The sequence below is a fragment of the Falco cherrug genome, chromosome 9 (genome assembly GCF_023634085.1).
Source record: "Falco cherrug isolate bFalChe1 chromosome 9, bFalChe1.pri, whole genome shotgun sequence".
Lineage (NCBI taxonomy): Eukaryota > Metazoa > Chordata > Aves > Falconiformes > Falconidae > Falco > Falco cherrug.
The window spans coordinates 16368342-16379475 of record NC_073705.1 but is presented as its reverse complement, the minus strand read 5'-3'; the positions used below and the strand labels follow the sequence as shown (position 1 = coordinate 16379475).

General features: G+C 43.9%; 2 protein-coding genes across 2 annotated transcripts in view; one reads left to right on the top strand and one right to left on the bottom strand.

Annotated features, from left to right (window-relative positions):
• Positions 1-129: 129 nt before the first annotated feature.
• Positions 130-2631, top strand: LOC129736842 (DNA repair protein SWI5 homolog; the record flags this gene model as incomplete). Its single annotated transcript, XM_055721095.1, has 3 exons — positions 130-275; positions 1362-1456; positions 1916-2631. Coding segments are annotated over 3 exons (306 nt in total), but the record flags the coding sequence as incomplete, so codon positions are not given.
• A 3659-nt stretch (positions 2632-6290) lies between these two features.
• LOC129736821 (golgin subfamily A member 2-like) overlaps positions 6291-11134 on the bottom strand; it is a 49956-nt gene continuing 45112 nt past the window's right edge. The window contains exons 22-23 of the mRNA XM_055721008.1: positions 8255-8362; positions 6291-8156 (exon numbers count right to left, since the gene is read on the bottom strand). Of these exons, the coding sequence (XP_055576983.1) occupies positions 8091-8156; positions 8255-8362 (174 nt within the window). The 3' untranslated portion in view covers positions 6291-8090. The remainder of the gene's footprint in view (positions 8157-8254; positions 8363-11134) is intronic.

Genomic DNA, 11134 nt, shown 5'->3' with positions numbered 1-11134 from the left:
TGCCCAGGAGACGCGCTTTTCCTTTTTTTTCTCCTCTTTTATCCACTTTTATCCACTGACACATCAGCGTATTTTCTGATTAGTGCCCCCCAGCACTGCAGCATCTTCCCCTGGGCAGAGGTGGCATGAAATGTGTTCTCTCTGCTCTACAGATTCCCCCCTCCCGCGTCCTGCCAACCTAATGGAACCAGCCAAGAAGCCCTGCAGTATGAAATCAAAGAGCTGAAACAGAAAGACCTTGCTCTAGACCAGGAAACTGCACAATTATTGTCTGAGTATGTCCTTGGCGAGCTCAGTGTCCGCTGTGATGCCTCAATTATTTTTGTTTAAAAAAGAAAAATGGTCTAGGGCTAGAGCTAAAAGCCATCCTCCTAGGCCACCGTTTTTATCATGGTGTTGTGCAGCACTGGTTACAGCGTTGTCTTGATTTATGCGACCCGTTAAGAGAGAACTCTTTCCACTTTATTTGGTAAAGCAAACCCAGGTTTTACTAGGAGCTCGGATAGGAGGATTTTAACTTTACCCCAGGTGTTGCTGAGGCAATTACCTGCAAACTGGGAATGAATGATGCTATGACACATCATGCTACCAGAAGGCCTTGCTCATGTGAGAATTAAAACTGAGATTGTGGCTTGTATGACCTGCCCGGTTTAGCCCCAGATAAAACCGTTTCCTTGTTTGTTCCATCCTGATCAAGGGTTTATTTCTTTCCTGTCTGAAGCGAGTGGGTTAAACGTTGGTGTTCAAGAAGCAGAGGTGTTTCCCAGGCAAGCAAAGGGCCTGGAAAGAGGCGGGTGCCGCTTACAGGGTAGCGCAACTGCTTTACTGTGGTTTCTTATGACCTACTGTGGCAGCTGCTTATTAGCAGCTCTTTTGAGATAAAGTTGCTGCTTGGTTTTTAAAGAGAGGGTATCTCTGTGGGTTATTTGTTGCAAAGGAGTGTTATTTTCTAAGGTCACGTGTAGTACAGAGAATGGAAATGGCAGAGCAACAAAGGCTGTTCCCAAAGCTTTTTTGCTTTACCACCTTACATTTTTTTTTCACTAGCTACAGATTAGAGATATAGATATAAATTGAGCTCACCACAGCCTATTCCTGTTTCTACTTGATTCTGAGAATTCAGGTGGGTTGGGGTTTTTTTGTAAGTCGATGTGGCAAAAAAAAACCAACTCAAAATGAGGGTCTACTCATTTGTAGCTTTCGTGTTGATGACTTGCAGCAACTGTACTTGCTGCCTTCGGATTCTGCTTTAGATAGTGCCAGGCTTGAGCGTCTCAAATCTCCTTGCTGTGCTCGGTCGGTCAGTAGGGGCAACACTCGCTGTGCGGCATTTTTGACCTTTTCTGCTTTTATTGCTACAGAGACTACAGCCTGGAGGAATTGGAGCAGCGCATTTCTCTGCTCCATGAGTACAATGATATTAAAGATGCTGGACAGACGCTGCTGGGCAAACTGGGTAAGGAAGGGGAAAACTGTTGATGAACAACTCAGTCAATGTTTTCATGTAGACAGAGAGAGAGAAGGTACTATGCCATGAAGGCAGAGCTTGTTTTAAAGATTCTTGAATTCTAGGGCTTTCATTGCCCAGCCACCTGTGCAAGCACAAACACTTCTGTCGTTATTTTCACAGGATGTGTTTAGAACCGAACATGCGAAAGAATTGTCATCTACTGCTATTTTAGTCTGTGTCATGTACGGCCAAAATGTGTTAAGTCTTACTAATTTTTGTCAGTTTTGCACTTCATATACTTTAAAAAAGTGTTGAGACAAGCAGAGAGCACAGCTGCAAAACCTTAGGTTGGTTCCTTAGCTATAGGAGGTTCTGTGAGATAGTTAGGGGCTACTGGGAGGAAAACACAACTTTTCTGACTCGTCTGATATTTCTGTAATGAAAATAGCGGTCTTTCTTTTCTAGCTGTTATCCGAGGGGTTACTACAAAGCAGCTCTACCCTGAATACGATCTGGAGCTTAGCGACTAGTATTGAACCTGAAGACTGCCCCGTCCTGCAAAAATGACACTTACTGGGCCGTGACGTTTTGGTGTGGTATTGGTTCAGAGCTGACAGAAGGTGGCCTCAGAAGCGTGTGTGTAGAATTGCAACAGCGTGTGGATTAGCTGCCTTATTTCTGAGAAGCTTTACAACGCGAAAGCTGTTGAATCTGTCAACTGTGTCCTGCTTGTGGGAAAGGGATGTAGGACTTTGGATAATTTTGTCTCCTGTCTGATGGGACAGTATTTTATTTTTTTTTTTTCGTTTCTTGGAAAGGCCGTAATTCAGGTTGATGTGAAGACTCTTCCCGTGGAGACCTTGCTTCTCTCCAACATCCAGGGGCTGTTTGGTTACTGAATAATAGAGGAAGCGAGGGCATGCAAACGTGCAATGTAATAGCTGCTTTGAAAGAAAAGAAAAAACCCTCGGAAGCAGCAAGGGAAGAAGGCTGAAGTTGTGGTGGCTTGGGGGTTGGTTTTGTTTTATGATCACATCTGGGTGAGTCTGGGTATTCTGCATTTTTGTACTTAACTGCTCGGGTAGCTAGAGGTTCTGTATCATTTCTGTGGTAAATGGCAAAAGGTGAAGTTGTATTGAACTGTCCTGTCTGAATAAAGCAGCTGTCGCATTTCTCAGTAATTCGCTTATTTAAGAGCCTATAAAACAGTGCATGAACCTGGGAGCAAATTCTTAACCTCTATTCTGAGACAACTGTAACATCTATTAGTCAAATGTTTTCTGAGGACTCTCAATGGTGACGGTGTGGCAGCGCTACCCGGTAATGGGTAGGTGCCGAATTACCTTTACTGCTACAGAGGCTACAGCCTGGAGGAACTGGAGCAGCACATTTCGTTTTTGCGGCTAAAAAAGGAACAGTCAAAAGTAAGGAAGAAGCGAGTGGTGCGGCAGAGCGGTAATAAGGGAAGCAGTAGCGATGATGAAAATGATATCGGCAGACGGATTACAGAGGAGTGGAGGAGAGTGCACTTGGAAAGCATGAAAGAGGGAGCGCACACGTTTCCCGTGATATTACAAGATAGACACCCAGGCCAATATCAGGCATTTCACTGGGAAATGATTAAGGAGCTACGGAAAACTTGTCATGCAAAACGCACTATATTCTCCTTTTACACAGACTTTATTAGAGAACGTGATGATGGGTCCGCAGCTAGTGACTCTGCTAGAATGGATCCGTGACAAAGTGCTGGACTTTCCACCTGATGGCACCTGGAAAATTCCTGCCTGGCAAGCGGTCAGCAGGCGATTGTGTGATGCTGCCGTGGAGGAGGACTCCGTGGCAGGCATGTGTTTAGCGCCTTGGTGGCAAATTCTGACTTCTCTTTGCCAAGTGTGGGCTAATTCGACTAACAGCGCTAAACCGGGGGAGGCTGTAAATCCCCCCGACAGCGCGGCTCTTCTCAACACACCGTCAGCGATGGCGATTCCGTCCACACCTCCTCTGCCCCCAAAGCTCCTGTCACTGATTGCAGCGACCCTCACAGCACAGGACCGAGCGCGGGAACAGGACAACTCAGACAATGATTCCATTGACACCGATAAACCTTTTGACTCAGGTCCTATAGATCCGGAAGAGGAGCTAGACCTTTTTCCTCCTCCCCCTGATGCACTGGCTGTATTTTTGGGGAGGGTGAAAGGGGGTCTGAGGGATCGGTGGCAGGAATGCAGGCGGGAAGCGCTTAAGCGAGGGCATTTGGGAGTCGCTATGGACCGTTCACTATTTTGTCAGCCAAATCAACCTGCAGAGTGGCAGCCTGTGCAATACGAGGCTGTTAAAGCCGTGCGGGAAGGGGGGAATTCATAGTACATTTGCTATTCCCTTCTTGAAGCGATGGCAGAGCCTTATACACTCACACCACGTGATTATTGGAAGTCATCGCTTTGTGTTGTACGCACGCCGACGCAGTGCGTGATGTGGTTATCTGATTTTTGCGAGCTATGTGTAGTGGCCTCGATTGAAAAGCTTAATCGGGGAATTGCTGTGAACTGTGAGCCGTTGGCTGGAGAAAATAATTGTGCTGACCGATCCTGTGACTCAGGCAAGGCATCCCAGGGACAGCTATTTGCAGACGGAGGAGATGGCTATGAAGGCAGTCCGGATAGGGGCATATGGGAGTCTGGGCGAGCCTCTAGTGCGTCGTTCGCCACGGTCTTGCAGGGTCCTAGAGAGTCATAGACTAACTTTATTGATCGGCTTCAGAATATTTTGCAACAAGTCGAGCATGAGGAAGCTCAAGGGTTGCTTTCAAAACAACTAGCTGTGATAATGCCAATGAAAATTGCAAATGGGCATCGCAGCCCTTGCACAGTCGCAACCCCAACACGTGTCAAATGGTTATAACCCAGAACTCACAGCAGACTGTAACTCTCAGGTTGAGTTCTGGAATGCAGCGTAACACATTTTTGCTTCTCTAATCTCTTCTGTAAGAACAGTGCACGCTCTTCACGTGCTTCGTAAATAAGGCTGCTAGCTTGCTAAAGAAAGTAATACTACAATACTATTTCTTTTTTTTTTCCTGGCTTGTTATTATAATCACCTTAACCACCATATTGATGTTTGCCTTCTGTCTCCCATGCCTTTTTGTCCTGTATTCAGCGTTTAGTTGATTGTGACACAAATCAGGTCATGGGCACCCAGCTACACACAACCTTTGCCTTGCCACAATTCACAAGCAAAAAAGAGGAGGATAGAGAACGTCTGAAGAGAGATACAGGAGAGGAAAATGGGGAATGGCTGACCTAACGAGATGAGAGAACAGCTAGGTATTGTGAAGGAGAGGAGGAAAGATGAACATGCTTATCTAGTGACAAATAGGTGTCCGCATGCATGTAGTGGTACATAGCTATGTAACTGCGTGAATGATTTCTGCCCTGAGCCTGGTGGTATGTGCAGCTGCGTTTTGTGTCCGGGCTCAGAGATGTAAATATGGGCTTCTCTGTTATGGTAAAGTGTCTCCGGTTGCAAAAAGAGAAAAGAAAAAAAAAAAGAAAAAAAAAGAACAAAAAAAAAAAAAGAAAAAAAAGAAAAAGGAAAAAAAGAAAAAAAGAACAAAAAGAAAAAAAAGAAGAAAAAAAGTGACTTTAATAAGACTGCAACCTAATCGAATTCCAAGAAATTTGAGATAAGATGAACTTCTGAATTTTGTTCATAAGTTGTAATGGAGTGCTACCTATATATGAATGCTAGAACATAACTCTATTTCAGCGTGACCAGAATTTAAGAAACAACTGCATCAGCACACTGACAGAATACCTTTTGAATTATTTCTTTTTTTCATAACCTCTACATTGGGAACAGCTCAAGGTGAAAACAGACTGTTCAAATCCTCAGCTGTTGCCTCAGAAGGAATAACATGTTCTTTGTGTACAGGTGAATTTAACACAGCTGAAAATTTGTTTTGGGTTAAAAGTCAAGTATCTGTCACCCCTTCATCACCACCACCGCAACCTTTAAGGTCGGTGGGAAAAGCATTCTGTACTCCGTCGCAGTGGTGAAACTTCAGTTGAGCTGCATTAGTTTGTGTACTTAACTGCAGCTCCTTTGGTGAAAATGAAGTTGTCATAGAAGTTAGACTTTAACTTGAGTAACGTACCATTTGATACCTTGTAAGCGAGAAAGATTGTGTCCCGACAGCATGCTCTTTCCCACGCTTGTGCCTAGAGTTGTACTTGAAATCAGTTTGCGTGTTAAGCTTAAACCTAATCACACAGATATCTCAAAGTCCACAAAGATACATCACTGCTTAGGGGATTCTTGCAGTATAGCAGGTGCAAAACCCGTTCCAAAGTAACGATCTAGAGAAGTGTTCTCTTTCAGGAACACCATTTTCTCACTTCTCATAGATTATACGCCATACAACATAGTATCTCTCCATAAAGTGACTTGTGGCTAAACTGCATTCTGCAAATTTGTCTTAGAAATAGATGCTTGCATTTTCACCTGGTTAAGTTCCCTAAGCTAAAGGATAGCGACCTAGGCATTGTTACGAAGCTCAAAGATAGTGACAACAGTGATGGAGAAGAGTGATTTAACACGTAGTTGATTTATGGTTCATACAGGACTATATCACACTACAAAACCGGTATTAATTCAGAGTTGTGGATGTACTGCATGTTCAGGTAATAGTTTATCTACAATTTTTTTCAAAAAAAAAAGGTGACTAAGCTATAAATAACTGTATACGATTATCTTTCCCTATTTTTTTAAGCTTTTTTTTTATTTCCCTGTTTGTGTATAGTTTTATATATCTATCTATAAACAACCAACACAAAGCATCCAGAACATTTTGAGAAACTTTTATAGTTAACTTCTGCATTTAATTCCAGTAACAATCTAGAGGTGTCCACTCAGATGTTTGTTTAGTTCCAAGTCTTCACTGTATGCTTTCAGGTTCTTTGAACAGCAGCAATAACAGTTGAGCAGTTATTTAAAGTAAAACTTTGCTCCACACAATTTCCACTTCCATGCTTTAGAATGGAGGCACAGCGGAACACTCGCCCAAGGGCAAGATTTCAAGAGCTTTTAAGTAGGTTTTATCTATTCATTTTAGGATAGAAAATGTTTCTTAACAGCTTATACGTAGAATTTACAAGTTAAACACAATTTCTCATGCTCATTTATTTGATTAGAAGTTTCTGAAAAATATTTTCATACAATTTCCATAGCTTATTGCATGTTCTTGTAAATAATCATAAACCTGTATGTTGACCTCTGTATGAAATGCACCGATAACAACTTTAACATTTTGTGAACCTGATTGAAATGTACAAATGTACACATAAAATAAGGCCAAAATTGGTAATTAAGTAATGAGACAGAAAACAAAAGAAAAAGGGATGAAAATTCCATAACATGGTAAAGCAACCTTTTACAAAATAAAAACCAACAAAGAAACAAAACCACAAACCACAAACAGGGGTGAATTGTAGAGAACAGAGACAGTGGGTTGTTTTGACATTGATAATGTGCAGCTGAGAACCTGCAGCAAAGAGCCAAATAACTTTGAGGGAGTATGAGAAGAAACCAGGATGAGACAGAAAGAAAGGAGGAATGTGATCTCACCTGTAGAAGCTAAGTGAACAGCAGCGAGTAGCCTGCCACAGCACTCTCCAAACTAGCCAGCTGCAACAAGGTCTTTTACCACCACACTTTTCATGGCAGTCCCTCTGCTGCCTTCTCGTCTCGTCTTGACTCATCCAGGGCACACTCACCCTCTCTGCTTCTTCCTCCCCTCTCTTCCTTGGCTGCCCTCTCTTCCTCGGCTGCCCAACCGCTTCACAGAACCAGCCACAGCTGCACCTTGTCTACACCAGCCAACCCACCGCCCCTGAAGCCAGCCCACGGCTGTATATTATCAATGCTAATTAACCCAGCTTCGTTCCTCTGCAGTAGCCTATAGTGCACAGCACTAAGGAATGTGTTGTATGAACCTTCCGGGCCATTCCGCATCGATTCACACTCAGTTACAAAAATTGAAGGACATGTCACAGGGCTCACAGCATGAACTATTGGGAGATTGGTTGCGGAATCTTTTCAAGTCTTGGGGAACCACCAGATGGTTGCAGGAGTTTACAACTCGCAGAGGAATACTGTTATTGCTAATTGTACTTATATTGACCATTATTCCCTGTACGCTGAACTGTGTAAGATCTATGATTCAAAAGTAGTTTAACCTCTAATGTTGTTTCTGTTCAAAATAAAGACGGGGGAATTGTAGAGAGATTTATGTCCAGTGCTGGAGGCCACGATGCCTGTGAAGGGCCTTGAAGGCTAAAGAAGAGAGAAAGTACGATAAGGTTGGCTGAACGCCTGGAAGGAAGACGCGATATGAAGCAAGGCCAGAGCGGATGCGCGATGCCACATCTCGGCGGCTGGCTGAGAACATGAAACTCACAGAGATAAGAAAGAAGAGAGAAAAAAAATGCAAGAGGTTCAGTGCATTTGCAGCTTAGTAATTAACCAATTCTATGTAGCCAAGACTTGTGTGAACCAACGATACTTTAGTATGGGGCGCGTGAACAGCAAACGAGGATTTTATTAGTCCTGAACCCACGCTTATAATAAGGTCTTCTGGTCGAACTCAGGAGTCCACGTCATCATCTCCTCGGGCCATATGCTCCTCCTTCTCATCTGCCATTGCATGGACCTGCAAGGCCACACAATAAAAGTTAAAACAATGTTCATGGTGCATTCACTCCTGCCTGTGTTTGTCTAAAGCAGCTGTGATGCTGCCCCTGGTGTTACCTGTTCAGAGAGCTGCTGCACCTGCTGCTGCCAAATGCTCTGCTCCTCCTTCAGTTTCTCTACATACTGATCTCTTTCTGCCTGGAGCTGGTGAACTGACTCCGAGAGCTGTTCAAAACAAAATAAAACACAAAGAAAATCACATTGGCTAAATAAATTTGGCAGTGACTGCTTCAGGGATAAAGCCTGAAGAAACCAGTGTCAACGCAAAGCTCAGGCTGCATTCTTCTGCCACACAAGTTTCTCTACAGACATGAAGATGTGGATGTCATTTCATACAACCCCTGAGCAACCTGGGTTAACAGGCCTGCCTTCTCCAGTGCCACCTGCAACTGCTGCTTTGCATCCAGACTCCCTGCCTGACTTGAGAACTGCCAAGAAAAAACAAAAAGTTATGGCAAAATGTTAACATGCCACTTCTGCATAGCCTTTCCCCTGATAGCATCCTGCCACATGATCCATGTTGCAACCTTAAAGTGCTCCAACACACGGTGATGTTCAATGAAAAAGAAAAAAAAGGAGAGGGAGAAGGAGATTAAAATGAAAAAGCTTGGATTTTAGCCCTGTAAAACAGGCTGAACTAGACAGCTCCTCCCTACCAATTTTATATTCACTATTTGTTTGATTAAAACCTATTCTCTTAATTTAAAAATCTGGCTCAGAAACTTTGTGCATTTCCAGAGTCTGTATTACACAGCCAGATCAGATGGTATACAAGCTTGTGATTTTAAAAGTTGTCAAACACGTCAGGAATTTAAAGCCAATGTCTGGAGCATGTCAGTTGGCACACAGTACTTTTCCCAGAAGAGGAGCAGCTGCCTTTATTTCAAGGGTAACTTAAGCCACTGACTGGGGAGGAAGAAAAAAAAACAAAACCAAAAATAAACAAAAGAGCAGTTTCTTCCCTCACAGGCTCAGGTTCACACAAGCTTGCTCTCTGAACTGCTAACAGCTGGCTTCCTGAATTCCCTTCCTAACTGGCTGCTTCTCTTAACTTTCCCCAGCTGACCTTCGAGTTACCATTGTCCAATTCACCTTCTGCAAGGGTGGGTACAAACACCACCCCTATTCAACTGGCTTCTCAGTGAGACCACGAGACAGCTGCGTAACCAAAATGCCAAACATATAGAAAGCAGGAAAAGCCATTGTATTGTCACGCCCTGTATGTTCAGTCACCCTCTCATATTGTACAACATTCTTTTCGCAGACCAGCGTCACAACAGCTTTCAGTCTACTGCTCCAGCTCCTTCAAACAGACCTTCTGTTCCTCAGAGGCCTCGCTGAAGGCCTTTGACCAAGAGGATGCCTCGATGAGGTTTTGTGCCTTCCTTTCAGAACAAGAGTTAAGCCTTGCCCCCACTCTCAGGAGCAAAGTCTTACAACGGTCAGTGTGATCTACCCTCACAGCCTGGAAGCAGTATGGTCACCTGTTGGATCATCCGTTCAGCCATGTCCAGTTTCTTACGCAAATCCTCCATATACAACTCCATAGCTGAGATCTTGGAAACCAGGCAGCGAATCTTCTCTGACAGCTCTGCATTCTGCTGCTTTATTTTCTCACTACTTTTGCTGAAACAAACCAAAATTAAAGCAGCATCACTGTATGTACTATGGGTCTGGTCAAGTACATGTCATACATTTACAATCCAGCTATATGTAACAGTAAGAATCACAGAAACATCACAGCCAGTCGCTTTTTTTAAGTTGAATATCCAGCCTCCCAAGTCACCACCTGTGGTGCATGCCCCTTGTGATGTTTTGTGGCTCTACCGCGAAGAGCAGTGTTACTCTGCAGTAACAAGCAGTAAATGGACCTACCTCTGTTTGTACAGCTCCAGTTTCAGGTCTTCTCGCTCCTTCATTAACTCTTCATTACGCTGGAGAAAAAAAAGAAATGACTGATTCAGCTGCAGACTTCAGCAAAATACTTCACCTTTAGCAGATCAGCTGAAGTGGAAAGCATCAGAACTTTGGCAAAATCCTTCAGGACAGGTTTGCTTAGAACCTCCTGAATTTGCCAGGAATAAATCTGCTCAGCCTTTTCAAACACAATGCTACTAACTGAACGTGAGGTCATTTCTGCAGACTTCTGGGTTAATATCAATACTGAAGTGTCTGCTTGATGGAGACCCTCCTGAGACAAGGTCTCGGTGGCGCTCCTGTTGTGTGGAGCTGGCAAGACTAATGAAGTGAGGTGCCAGATCTGAAGACAGCAACTGGACCATATGATTAGTGGTCACAGAAACCTGAATGACATTTGCCTTGACCATGGAGAATACAGGGCTTTACAAGGTTAATTAACAATTAACAATGTTACTTTCTGCCTCTTCTCTGAGCAGGGACTACAGACTTTGCATTAGTGGATGGACAAGCAAATAGCCAAAGGCAGAGCTCCTGGTGAAGCATAAGCATAGGTGACTCTTACCTTCTCTGCCTGTTTTTCCTGCAGAGAGACGGAGGCCAAAGTACGTTCCAGCTCCAATTCCCTCTGGCGAGATGAACGTAAACGAGCAGCAAAGCTCTCGGCTTCTCCTGAACAAGTCAGAACAGAGCGAGTTGAGGCTGGACCACAAAGAGCTTTTTGGAACTGGCTGAACAGCACTTTCTGCTTTGTCAACAAGCTCTTAAGGCAGCACAGAGCTTTGTAAGTCAGTAGACCTAGTTCCACCCCTGGCTCTACAGGTGGTTCACTAGCAGCTCTGGGCAGTAAAGCTCTCTGTAACTACCATCCTCACTTTGAGGGAGATGATGAAACTGCCGCTGCAGAATAGGCAATATGTTGGTTGGGATCTTTCTTTCTAATAGAAGAAGTTGCTCAAACTTGGTGCAGAATGAAGGGCTCGGGTAAAACCTACCTTTACACGATAGCTGTGTGGGAGG